The 14492-nt window shown below is 39.4% G+C and overlaps 1 protein-coding gene across 3 annotated transcripts in view; it reads right to left on the bottom strand.

The window, feature by feature from the left end:
• The window catches only part of LOC127428938 (guanine nucleotide exchange factor VAV2-like), a 279483-nt gene that overhangs the window by 22075 nt on the left and 242916 nt on the right, over positions 1-14492 (bottom strand). For all 3 annotated transcript variants that reach the window (XM_051677628.1, XM_051677629.1, XM_051677630.1), the window contains exons 8-10: positions 13874-13974; positions 4262-4361; positions 1142-1237 (exon numbers count right to left, since the gene is read on the bottom strand). In XM_051677628.1, coding sequence (XP_051533588.1) covers positions 1142-1237; positions 4262-4361; positions 13874-13974 — 297 coding nt within the window. The remainder of the gene's footprint in view (positions 1-1141; positions 1238-4261; positions 4362-13873; positions 13975-14492) is intronic.

Here is a 14492-nt window from a genome sequence, read left to right as displayed (position 1 = left end):
GAAAGCTGAGACTTTGTTTTATCAAAAACAATAGAACACTGCAAACAGTCATAATCAAATTTTTGACCAAATTTCATGGGTTTTCTTAAACGGCCCATTGTGACTTCCGACACTTTCTGAGAGATGTGTCACAATTTTTTGGGCAGAGTATTTACTGTGCAGACCCACATGTTTCTCATTTTCAAAGAAAATACTTGGGTTTCTGAGTGAACTAAAAAAATTTAATTCTAGTGATAGGCTGAAAGCTACAACAACCGGAGGTTTGAAGCTTAAAAAAAAAAAAAAAAACCTGAAGAGTTGAAAACCACAGAACTATCCTTCAAGCCAGTCATTTGAGATATGCCTCAGGTGTGCCTTACAGCAAAATTAACAAACATCAATAAAAATTAAAACTTCTACATTAAAAACATTCTATTCCTGGAAATAACCACAAGTAGACACATGATAATACACACACACACACACACACACGCATGACCATTTGCACAAACAGCCAAGAACTTGCACTTGCAATCTCAAGCACAAAACACACACGTAAACACTCCCCCGGGTTTCGAGTGTATTAATGCAGAGGCATGGGGCTGTGGGAGGGGATGAAATGGGGTGTGGATAATATGATTTAAGCATGGCTGATTTAAACAGTGTTACTGTAACCAGAGGTTTAGAAAAAATGGTGGGCCCCAGTCTGATATAAACCACCCACTTCCTTCTCTGCTGTCTCAAACTCTTTCTCTCTGTATCCATTATTAATGTCTGTTGTGAATAAATGATGGTTTGTATCATTCAGGTCATCCTGTTTTATACATGATCTCTATTAGCAGTGGCTGGCCATTGCGGAGAGCCACATGGGTCTTGTTGGGCTTATATGAGGTAAAACAATCTGAATGTTTTATAGGGTTGTGGGGTTAGGAGGAGGTGGGGTCGTTCTACTGCTTTCAAACTTTAAATCACAATAAATGGAAGTTTAACAAGGTCCTCAATTCACACAATCCAACTGGCAAATTGAACCTTAACCCACAGGAAAGGAAAATCACAAATGAGATGAGCAATACCATTTTTCTCTGGGAAATAAATACTCTTAGTAAATGGTGTTCAATATCTCAGCAGTGGTGATAAAGGAATCTTGTGGAGTGGTTCTCACCTTGAGCAGAAGGTGGTATTTGAGGACCCTCTGCATGGGGACCACCAGGAGATCCTGCAGTTTGAACTTGCCCTCCTGGACCTTCATAGTACACTCCTGTGGAGGATTATTGCAACATGACAACTGTTTTAAAAGTCTCAGAACATATACTGTACATGCGTAGTTGACATGAAATGTGGTGCAGTCTCAACAGTGTCACATGCTATAATTACACTTACATAATATCAAAAACTATTTCAAAAAGCATTGTTCAAACAAGATGTTTACAAAAACAAAAAAAGGTGACCAGTTACAGAACCTGAAACCCCCCCCCCCAAAAAAAAACACTCTCTTATACTGTATATATTATACAGATTTTAACCAATATTTTTGACGTAGAATAAAAAAAAAAGCTACATGTTATTTGTAAAGTACCCACATACACAACCAATAAAAGTGGTATTTTAAACAGATACATTATTCTGACATAATTAGGACAACATAAAACTGCATTCGCAATTTATTTAACTTTCGTAATATGACATATTTCTTAGTGAAACTCAAGATTCAGTGAGAAATATTGTAGGCCGATACTTGATTTTAACCTTCAGGATTTGATCGGATTGTGAAAAGTGAATGTGTTAGACTATAACATTACAGGTTTGTATTATTTTTCCCACATTCACGCAGCCTTGTTGTTTCAGAAGTGAAGAAAGTTATTACATTTGAATGAAAGATTACAAAACTTTTATTTTCTTTCGAATAAGCATGCACTGATGAATCATGCACAAAAAGACCAGTGAAATATACTACAAAATTACATAGGGTCAGTATTTATTTCAATTTGTGTGTAAACTGATACACTGTACAATATATAATTTTGAAAGCTGAATATAATGCATTTTCTCTGCCTGCTGGATTTGTTGTTTTTACTTTATGATTTAATCCCTTCTATATAATCTCCCTCTTCTCATGCAACATTCACATGAGGAGGTAGAGTTACTCAACTATCATGCTTAATATTCAGAACAGAGGAAGGGGTTCATCATTCTCTATGACTATCAGTGACTCTATGTCCTTCCTGATGAGAGATGTCTGACTAATACACTCCAAGAGCTTCTCGTCTCATTCCAAGAAGTCTCATAACTGTACTCTGAATGCACTGTGCCTGATTACAAAGCCCTTCTAGTGTGTCAGATAACTGGACAATAATTATGTGAATTTGTCAACAAGCGTATTGTGTAATTGTGATTACTGTTATTTCATTTGTAATCTCCTCTAATCCTGCCTGGCAATAATGGCTGACTAATGTCCTCCCTGGCCTGTCTTTATTTTTGGAGTCATTAAAGTAGCCCACACCGGCTCTGACTGTCAGGCACAAACAGCCCTGTAGTCTTTGCGTTCTGAGAAGCATTAGCAGAGAGCAAAATTAGTTCATGTCCCAAAATTATCAACAACAGTTGGTTGTGGGAGAACGCAGTGCTGGGTCTGACCACATGAGCGGGCTCTGGGAGGGTCTGTTTAACACATCTTGCGCCTATAGCATGTTTTAATTTCGGCGCCCATATTTTCGTAGAAATAGCAAAGCCAGTGTAGTTTTGGCGATGAGTCTTATTTTGTTGCACACTGCACACAAAATAGACTATGATAAAGCAACTCAACATATTGGAGCAAGCTATTCATCCATTGTTTGGAAAAAGATTGTTTAAATTAGGGATGTCCTGATACCATTTTTTTTAGAAAGAGCACAAGTACCAATACTTCCTTTTTGGTATGTGCCAATACCGATAACTGTTTTTTGTTTTATTTTTTCTGAATTACATATCAACAGTTTATTTCAATGTTTTTATCAAAATAGTTTCTAAATAAATAAATTAATTAAAACTTTAATCAAATGAAATTAGAAAAATTAATAAATACATAATATTATTGTATTATTTTCATCAAATGAAATACAGAACCTCACAGCACAATCCAAAATACAACACTGAAATTATTTTTGTCAAATAAAGTGCTGCATAACAGAGCATCACAGATCTGCGATATTGGTTAAATATAATACAATTACTATTGATTTATTATTATTATTATTATTATTATTATTATAAGTAGTAGTAGTACTAGTATTACAGTGAATATCACATAACTATACAGAAGTGATATATCTCTGTCACACTTTTTCTTGGCAGAAATGTTCAGTTTCTGTGATTTTGACGGTACCTTCTCACCTCCAGAAAAGCAGGTCGCTACTTGACCCAGTGTGATTATTAAACCGCAAACGGCTGCTATTTAATTAAATAAATATGTAGTCTGTATGTGCCTCACGCTACAAAGTGAATTAGTGCTCTGGTCGTTGTCATCTGCTACAAACAGAGCATGCAATGCTCACGATGGTGTTTTCCGTGTATGAGCCAAGAAGCTCTAAAAGGTATGAGCAGTTGGTGTTGGCACAATTCACTTTGAAGCGTGCAGCACGTGCAAACTATATATTTATCTTATTAAATCACAGCCTTTGCGGTTACATAATCGCACTAGAACATAACATGGTTTTAATTTAAGCGCTAAATGTTTACTGAATGACATTACGTCAGATGGAATCAGTTTTTGGTATCAAGGCATTTTTACGAGTACAAGTACATGAGCGTGATGATCAAGTCTGGAATAGTTCTCAATGTTCCCGCTGAACATTTTATAAAATATGGACATTCTCAAAGGAAATACTCAATGTGGTAAATCACAAAAACACTGTCTGTGTGAAAGCTCAGAGTGTGCCTGTTGTGGCACAAGATGTGTGAAACAGGCTTAAGAGTCAGACCTGCATTTTGCATGGATGAATTTTAGTAAATTATGTGCATTATAGATTTCAGCTGTATTTTGAGACCACCCAGAGGTTAGGATTATAATCACAGACTACACACATACTCATTGAAAGTGTATATAAAAGGAAATGCTGGTCACACGTCATGTGGTTAAGAACCAGCAATCAACATACCGCAGACACATAAAACAAATCTGTGATATTAAAAATGTATAACATCATACTGCTTTTACAGAATTCAAGCACTTCTACTGATTAACGCCTAATAGCATCTGTGTATCAGTTAACATCAGTCAAGGGGCTTGATTATGTTAAGTGCTCACCTCCACTTTACACTTGACATCTTCCCGTGTGGCGATCAGTTCATCCAGTGTCTTCTGAGCATTCTCCATATGGCTACAGTACTGGCCATAAATCAGCAGTCTACAAAAGAAGTACCATTATTATCATTAGTAACTATGACTTTGAATTACATTCACTACTAAGGACATGCTTCTTGGTCATTTTTTTACATTTTTTTAATTTTTATCCCCTTTTCTCCCAATTTGGAATGCCCAATTCCCACTATTTACTAGGTCCTCGTGGTGGCATGGTTACTCACCTCAATCCAGGTGGCGGAGGATTAGTCTCAGTTGCCTGAGACAGTCAATCCATGCATCTTATCACATGGCTCGTTGTGCATGACACAGTGGAGACTCCACGTGTGGAGGCTCATGCTATTCTCCGCGATCCACGCACAACTTACCACAGCGCCCCATTGAGAGTGAGAACCACTAAATCACGACCACGAGGAGGTTACCCCATGTAACTCTACCCTCCCTAGCAACCGGGACAATTTGGTTGCTTAGAGACCTGGCTGCAGTCACTCTGCACACCCTGGATTCGAACCTGCGACTCCAGGGGTGGTAGTCAGCATCAATTCTCGCTGAGCTTCCCAGGCCCCTGCTTTTTGGTCATTTTGACAAATTGAGTATTTGAAAGATAAATTAGCTGTGTACTCTATGTCAAACTTAAGTGCTTCAGGTAGAAAGGAGGGCAATGGAGCGAGTTCCATCAGCACTATTTTTTTATTGTTGGTCACATGTGCCAGATGGACACTTTGGCCGTTGCATCGTGTCTTGTTTCTTTCAGCATCTTGCTCCATGATTATTCTCATCTTTTGTCAAGTTCAAAATGGTTAAACTTTTAAAAAGGCACCTCAATATGCAGTCTGTTATACAGTATCATAGTGTAACAATCACAATATTATCACTGCACCAATCACTGCGGTCACTTCAGAGTGCTCAGGTACTTGTTCCCGCCGTATTCAGTACTCTGCCTCAACTATTCTTCGAAACCATTTAAGGAAAAGTTTGTTAATCTGTGTATATTTGTTTACAAGGAATTAAAAGACAGCTAGCTTCTAGCAGTATAAGAAGTATCTAATTAATCTTAGTGAAGCATTATGATGGATGAAGTTAAAAGTTCATTAGGGCAATCGAAAATATCACAAAGGACACCTGACAGTGATCAGCACATTCTGGAAGCTGCTCAAAGTCATCTTGCCTAGAAGATAGCATCACGTGTGTGTCACAGATTTTTGCCTCTGATTTAAGTAGGGCACTGGAACAGTTAGCAAGCTCAAATCTCTTGGATACTCTCGGGTTGCTTGCATCTTAATTGTGGTCTTCCTTGCGCAAAATCTACTTTTTAAGATATAATCATTGCTTCTAATTGTTCTTGATCAGATGAGTGAAACCAATTTCAAAGTATTGTCCAAAATAGGAAGATAAAGCCAGGAAAGAAAGGTGGTCTGATTAAAGAAAGATAAAACAGATTTAATTCTGAACTGGATTGTTCTCTAATGAGGGCAAAATACATCTGAATGTGCTCTAATGAATCAAGGGATGGTGATCAACTCAAATCTAGCTAATTAAGTATGGTCGATGAAGTGAGCTTTTGTGGCCTTCTTGATGGAATGCAATCCAAGATATGGACTCCAACCAGTACTGAAAGACCCAAGTCTCACCTCTTTGATTCATTCGCTGATATATGCGCCACCCGCTAAGCATTGCTACTGTATCAGGGAGGGTGAGAAACTAACTGAAAGTGTAATCCAAATTTTCCCTTGTAGTCTTTGGCTGAAAAGGGGGGCTCCCCTACTGCTCTGCTCTAGGTGTGGGCCTCAGTGCCCTTGGGCTAAGCAGGCCTGATTAAAGGCTAATCTGGAACAAGAGAGACGGCTTGGTTCCTCAAGGAAATGGACTGATGGAGATTAATGGCAGCCCTGCTCAAGTATGAGCCAAAACGCACATTCAAAAGCATATTGAAAATGCAGGAGCAGGTGTCTGGAATTAGCTGTAATAACAGATGTCACAGACATAATTGAACATGAAGGTCTTCTTTACAAGGCAATTTCCAGATTAAATGTTTCAGGTGCCTCATAAAAACGACTGTAAGGGAGAGACAGGGCACTATGAACACTAGGACACTTAAACGATGTAGAAATAATGGAACAGGAAACTTCACATGAATCAAGGACAGGCTGCAATGTGGCAGTAATACTTTTAATGGAATTATATGCATTAAAACACATACAGTAAGTATTTAAATAGCATATTTTAAACTACTTTTTTAAACTCTTCTTTATACTCTAATCTTAAATGATTGATTTAAGTTGGAAGATAATGTAGATTGATTTATCCATTTATTCATCCATCCATCATCCATCCATCTCAGCCATTGGGCACCCTGTTCTCCAGATATCTCAGACATATCGGTCAACCACTAGATCATGTATTAGGCTATATTCACAGCAGAGATGCCCTACTTTTTAGCATGTGTGCCAAACTCAAAACACCATCACTCCAACACAGCTCTCTAAAAATGCCCCAAAAGGCTGTTCTCCCTCACAGTGACAGGAGAGGACACAAGGGCAAAGACATTATGAGAGCTGAATGCATCCTATGATAGTAGGCTTCCCATAGTTGGAGATCTAAATGAATGCATGGTTATCAGCATTTTTCATTCCTTTTAATGTGTCTGTGACAGGCTGGCTTTGTTTAAGAAAGTATGAAGAAACAGGGCGACCGCACATGTAAAAAACAGTCAACCATACTATAACATTTCACACCTCCCCCATGACTGGTATGCCTGCTAGGTGCTGTTATATTTTAAGGGCTACACAAGCTGTAAATTTATGTGGAATTTAGCTTTATTCGTGGTTCCGTTATGGATGTCCTTTCATACAAGCACTCAGACGATGCATAAGCATTTCCATTTGTGCTGAGCATCAACTGGTACTACATTAGCTAACATCACATTAACACTGAAAAAATAATCTTAAAAGCACTATAAATGGTGTTGTGAAGTCTGGCGTCAACATCCTGCGTGCAGATTTGATTAGTTAGGCTGCATGTGCTCTTTTATTCAGAGTTCTACTCAGGACACACATTAGTGTGCAAAGGAGATTATTACTGACCCTTTAATGGACCATTAATTATGTGTGTTTAAATGTAATCGGAGTAGAAGAAAAATTAGTTAACAACCAGAAGCAATGCACATCAGCATCGAAGCCTCAAGCAATGTGCTCTTTATATAGCCAATTCTGAATGATCCAGCTTGGAATGCTAAACACTCAACCTCCGCCTCCCCAAAGGTGTTTAAGTTGTAAAGAGAAAGGTGTTAAAATGAAAGAAATTTTCCAATTCTTGTTGTTGCTGTCTTGCTGCCTTTGTGAAGTGAGCCAAGCTTACAGTAGACATGCAACATGGTGACAACTGCAATGGAAAAACAGTCAAGAGTATTCAAACTCTTCTGAAGAATTTCAGCATGGTTTCTTCCTTCTTTGGCACTTTAGACACTGAGCGTTGGATGTGATAAAAAAAAAAAAACAAAAAAAAACAAAACCTTGGTTGCTAAAGTGTGAATATGCCCCAGGGTTAAAGCCTATGCCATGGCTCTGTAAACACATGCTCTTTGAATTCATTTCTCTTCCGGTGCTATCGCCTGCCACACCGGCTTTCTCATTATGGCAAAGCTGTCATGCATGTTATTTCACAGAAAATATAATTTGGTATAGACGCTCTCCTTCCAGCTTGCATCTGTCCCTCTGAAAAGAACAGGGCTGCCGAGGAAGTGGAAGTGACAGGCCGGTGAGGGAAGTAATAGTCTCTGACACAAGGCATTGAAGACCCCTCACCTTCACTTTAACGCAACCCGCATGGAGCGAATAGATGCTCAATCTCAATACAAACCCACTAATAATGTTCCACTGCAACTCTGCACTCATTTTAGTGCTATCGTTTAAATTAGTTGGGGAATAACTCTCCAAAAAATGCTTGACTGCAAAGTCTAAAGGTTAAAGTATACTTTAGTTTTTTGTGTTCTGCTATGTCTCACGTTCAGTATGCATTATGCAAATTTAATCTTTATCACAGACCATGCAGACTCTCCATCTCCAGCCCAATTTTTTTTGCCTCGCATACCAGTATGCATTGACTGCTCAAAAAATAATCATAAAGCAGACGTAGTGAACATGCATTGAACACATCTATACGGCCTCGCAATTAAAACAGTATTCTTTCAAAAGAAACAAAGTATACCCTCTCCTTAAGTCCTGCTTGAGAGTTTAATGACTTTTGAAACACCTCTTTCCCAGTCTGAAATCTGCAATTTGCCTCAATCTCCAGTTGGGGTTTTAGAAAAGTAGCTTGACAATTTTGAAGAAACAAGATGGCATTATCACTCTTCAATATGCCCTTCACAGCATCAACAGTCCAGAAAGGCTTCTCAATTATTTCATTCTGTGGAATGCAGCACTGCAAAAGGTCACAGGGACTTACAAGAGGAGATAACAAAAATAATTAAAGGCAGCTTGGCTTTTGGAGCAATGGACGGAGGTGTGGAAGATAGCAGGCACACAACGGGCAAATCCCTTGGCCATTTCTCTTTTTGTTGAGAGGAAAGAGAGAGGAACCACACACCCCATAATGAAAAAGAGAGACATGCCAATCAGATGAAGAATGGCAAAGGCCGGTGACACATTCACGATTTAATGAAATGAATAATTTGTCAAAAATACTCAGCCTTGTTTAATGCTTAATGTCGCCAAATGTAAATATAACCAGATTTCATTATGACACATTTTCTCCTCGCTCTTGTGCTGATGTCTTTACAAATTTTCTTCTAAGTAAAATAAATAAATAAATAAACAAAATCAAAATGAATAAAAAATGTTTTTTTGTCATTTTCTGGTCACCCTAATGCCACTGAACCATACAACTCAATTGAGTCTCGTGCCAACAGTACTGATATAGTGAACTGACATGTTTTCACACTTCATAGCAAGCGCATGGCATTTCTGACCTTTGACTGACCTCACAGAAGAGCCAAACAAATGTTTTGACTTCTTTAACTCTTAAATTATCTGCTGCTCATCTTTTTCAAAACTTCGATTCAAAATAAATGATCTACCAAAATGTCCAAGCTGCTCTTTTACATACAACACTGCTGTCCCTGGTCCCCATCACTGCATGGAATAAAACAGCATTTTGCTAAATTTATCATTGTGTTCCAAAGAAGAAAAAAGTAATTTAGTTTGGACTGATACACATTGTGTAGGCTACATGCTGGTAGGCATACAGGTGAAGCAAAAAGAAATAAATAAAGAAAAAAGAAATTAAAAGAAAGAGAGTGAATGATCTCAGTGATAGGGCGCAGCTAGTTTGGCCCTGTGTGTCAAAATGCTACAGTATGATGTGCCAAAGTGCACGTTAGTGCGAGCACCCTCAGAAGACTGGCTCAATGAGATGACAGGCGCGGAATTACAAAACAAAAGAGCGCAGGCGAGAGAGGCGGTGCTGTCACGCCGACTCTGCGTGATGCTGCCCACCGGGCTCGGGGAAGAGCCTTGTAATGGGGCAATTACCTATGCAGACAGACAAATGGAAACAATAAGGCTGCCTCCTCTATCTTTATTATTTTCCTTTCTTTTTTTGGGAGGCCATCGATCTCTGTCACCAACTTAAACAAATTAGATCCTTCTAAATAGCATATAAACACAGTTACAGATTTCAGCGCATCGTGCATTTGTATCAGTTAAAAGGATAGTTAACCAGCAATTTTTTTTTGTCATTGTTTACTCACTATCATATTGTTCCAAACCTGTCTGATTTTCTTTTGTGGAGCACAAAAGGGGATTGTGACGAGGAGAAGGGCATGGCCGGGCTGTGATGGAGCACAGCCGGCACTGAATCAGCTGGTCAGTGGTAGAGCAAGATAAGTGGCAGCCGGAGACGCCGGTTCGAGAGAGAGAGAGAGAGAGACGCACACGTCCGCGTTGTGTGTGTCTATTGTCTTATGTTGTTTTAAGAGTTTTACATTAAACCTTAAGTTTACTGTTCAGCCGGTTCCCACCTCCTCCTTGCCCGTCCTTTACCTGTTACAGTGGTGTCGAAACCCGGGAGGGAGGAGGGAGGAGGGATGCACTGTTGCGGAGTCCTCGCCACTGCCATCCACCAGGGGAGCAGCCACGGCCATCTGCCTGGAGACGGAGGGGTCGCTGCCAGCCACCAAGAGCCGGAGGAAGGGGAGAAGCGGTTCCGTCCGCCAGGGGCCGGAGAATTCGCTGCCATCTGCCGGTGGAGGAGGGAGCTGGCGTCCGCCAGAGGGTGGAGGCGCGAGCTGGCGTCCGCCAGAGGGCGGAGTAACGGTTGAGGACTGGGTGACAGTGCATCCGAGAGCCGGCAAGCAAGTTCTTCTCTCTCTCTTCTCTCTCACTCTGTGTGTCTCCGCTCGCCCTTTCCCTCTCCCCACGCCTCCCCTCGTCTCTCTCCCAGGTTTGCAGGAGGTAGGGTGGACCACCGGCTGACAGAACGGCCAGAGGGGCAGCATCTCCTCTCCAGAGATGGGGGGGGGGGGTGGTGAGTTAGTCAGACCGGTGGCGCCCCGGCCTGAATCGGGCAGGAGAGGAGTGTGACGAGGAGGAGGGCGTGGCCGGGCCGTGATGGAGCTTGGCTGGCGCTGAATCAGCGGAAGAGCGATATAAGGGGCGGCCGGAGACGCCGGTTCGAGAGAGAGACACGCAAGCGCCTGTGCTGTGTGTGTCTGTTTGTCTTATGTTTTATGTTGTTTTAAGTTGAGTTTTACATTAAACCTTACGTTTACTGTTCAGCCGGTTCCCGCCTCCTCCTTGCCCGTCCTTTACCTGTTACAGTGATGTTAGGCTTGATGACAGCCTCAGTCACCATTCACTTTCATTGTATGAAAAAATGCAGTGAAAGTGAATTCTACTGAGACTGTCATTCTGTCCAAGATATCTGTTTGTGTTCCACTGAAGATAGAAAGTCATACTGGTTTGGAACAATATGAGGGCAAGTAAATGATGGCAGAAGTTAAATTTTTTGGGCGAACTAATCCTTTAATAGGGGTTCTTTTTGGACTTTACAGAACATTTAGAAAGAAGCTGTCAACAGAGCATGCAGTCATTAGTGAAACCGACCCTGTCATTATTATTACCTACGCCACAGTAATGTGGTGATCAACCCTCCCTTTGAACATGGCAAATGCCCCAGCCCTCTGCAGCTGCAGTATTCAATTAATCTGATGCAAAACAAAGTCTCAGCTCCTCTCATCAGTGCCTATTTGGAAAATTCTCATCGGGAGAAGTCATTTACCCACCCGAGAGATAAGACACCTATGGAAGCACTCAAGTGGTTTAAATTAGATGTCTTCAGCAGTGAAGAAGATAAAGCGTAAGAGGAGTCTTTAATGTGCATTAGGAAAAACAAGTGGTTAGAAGGATGTACAAAGACAAATTATAAAAAAAAAAAAAATAAAAAATAAAAAACTTACTTTATACTCTTAAGGGAAAGTTCAATCAAAAATGAAAATACGGTCATCATTAACTCACCCCTCACGTTGCTTTTCATTTTTGGGTGAACTACTCCTTTAAAACTTTCCTTCCAAATCCTTGCTCAAATAGGAATACTTGTTTGTTTTTTAGAAAGTTTGCAGTCTGGCACATGATTCTAAACTAGGCAGCCAGCTGCCAGTAGTGATTATTTCAGTCGATTTCCTCATTTTGAGCTAATCCCATTTATGATGTGTTATCACTTCATTAAAATCCTGCTCTGTGCATGAGATGAAATTAAAGAGTGATCTTGATCATCATTAAACGGCCACTTTATACCAAAGATTCACACTAACATCACACTCAAATTGACTGACAGTTGAAATCTTATGCATATCTAAAACCATTTTTCTAAGTTTTTTGTAACCATGGATTTAGGCATAGGGTTGCGCAATGTTAATTCCTTACTGCAAGGTCATCTGGCTGTTTAATAAACCAGAACACTAGACCAAAGTTCTCATCTCTGAGGAAACACTCTCTAATTGCAGGGGGGTCATAATTTTTTGTTAAACCTATTTGGTTTTATTAAGTAGGTCCCAGCTGGGAAAAAAACAGCAATTGTGCTGAGCATAGCAAAAGTAGAATACTTACAAGAATATACAGACATGGAGCGTTTCAGTAATGCCTGATAATGCAGAGTCTAATGTAATGTAGCATGACTAGAATAAGCTGACTGTTATAGGATGTGTCACTTAGTCAAGCCTCAGTGTTTCTCAAACCAAGGGAACTGTGGAGAAACGGCACATTACTAAGCTGAATCAGCAGTGGTCCCAGACAAATGACCTGGGGCACTCCAGGTACAGCCGCACACATTCAAAACTTCAGAGAGAACATGTGCTGCTTATTTGCATTTTAATATTGTCTGTGGTGTTTGTAACAGCATATTCAAGGAATAGTTCATCCAAAATTTAAAAACGTGTCCTCATACTTACTCTGATGTTGTTCCAACCCTGTATTATTTTCTTATATTTCTTATTTATATATATATATATATATATATATATATATTACTTTTTTATTTTCCATGAAACACAGGAGATGTTAGGCAGAATGTTGAACAGCTTTTTTCCCACATACAATGAAAGTGAATGGTGACTTATAATTCCAAGCTCCAAAAAGGACAAAAACGCATAAAAATAGTTCATATGACTTGAGTGCTATATCCCAAGTCTTCTGAAGTCATAATATAGTTTTGTGTAAGGAGCAGATGAAATTTAAGTCATTATTCACTGATAATCTTGCTAAATGCATGGTCAAGAGTATCAGCGAAAATCTTTTCGAAAATTTTGGTCAGTTCCTCACACAAAGCTATAAAATGACCTCAGAAGGCTTGGAATATAGTGGTATATGGATACTTTTATGATACTTTAAAAAATATTTGGAGCTTGGCATTATAAATCTTTATACACTTTCACTGTATATAAAAGAGAAGGCCATTTATTTTTCTTTGCATCTTGTTTTGTGTTTCATGGAAGAAAGAAAACAATCAAGTCGTTTTTGAAACTATTTCTTTAGGTCCTGTTCTTTTTAGGTCCTGTTGCTTTTAGAGGGATAACAGAAGGACAAAGAAAGGGACTGTACAGCAGCTGGCCTAATCTTCAATTTTTGGTAGATATAGATAAATGGTTTTATGAATTTATTAGAGGCTTTGGATATCTGTCATCCAGCTAAAACACCTGTCTTGATTATCTATTATCTGGTTATGGATTTTTGATACAGGAGCTACAGGAGACAAAAAGAGCACTCAAAACAGGAAGCATTTGGCCTTCAAACAACAGACTCTTAAGAGAGGTTTATTTTCTTCATAAGCCTTCTGGGTTTATTGGCTTTGACACATATTTATTTTAAAATAGCTGAGTTGCTGTGGACAGGCCTGCTGGTGTGATGGATTTTTCAGGGTGGACAACAGCACAAGACTTTGCCTCCCTCACTTGAGGTCAGCTCAGCTCAACGGAGGCTTAAAGAGTTGACAAAACTGTAAGATGTTATAACAAAACGGAAAGTGATAAACTGCCTCTCTGACACACTCTGTAGAGGTACTGACCTCTCCTTGAAGTCCAGAAAGATCTTTCCCAGGCCATTTCCCCCGGTCACCATGGTCAAGTCAATGGCCCTCAGCAGTGCAAGGTGGACCTTGATGATGTCCTGTGGAAATGAAGAATCATCAACATCCACCCAAGCACCATTAAGACCTTTGTACCATTAATTTGCTCTTCAAAATTATGCATTGACTGTGAGGAATAAGCTTTTTCCATATGTTTATGCTAGGGTTGCCAAATTTGATGTGTTAATTTATGAGACAATTAAATATGCTTAATGCGATTAAATTAATGCAGTTAATCACTACTTTGACATTTCAAAAGCTTCATTCTGTTCTGTGTGATATCTAAAGGCTGTTCAGAATTAGTGCAGTTAGAAGATTTTGTTCAGTGCAGACACACAATCATATAACTGGGCTTTTTGTTCAGTAGTAAATGACAGAGAAGGGCCTTCTTAACAATAACATTTATTTATAAATCAGTAGGAACCCCCCAAAATGGGAGTTAAAGTAATTTAAAGACTTTGTAAAGTTATATATATATATATATATATATACAGTTGTGCTCAAAAGTTTGCATACCCTTGGAGAACTGGTAATATATGTACCATTTTTAAAGAAAACA

This window comes from Myxocyprinus asiaticus, chromosome 38, assembly GCF_019703515.2.
Source record: "Myxocyprinus asiaticus isolate MX2 ecotype Aquarium Trade chromosome 38, UBuf_Myxa_2, whole genome shotgun sequence".
In the NCBI taxonomy this organism is placed as follows: Eukaryota; Metazoa; Chordata; class Actinopteri; order Cypriniformes; family Catostomidae; genus Myxocyprinus; species Myxocyprinus asiaticus.
This window is presented reverse-complemented; position numbering and strand designations above follow the sequence as displayed.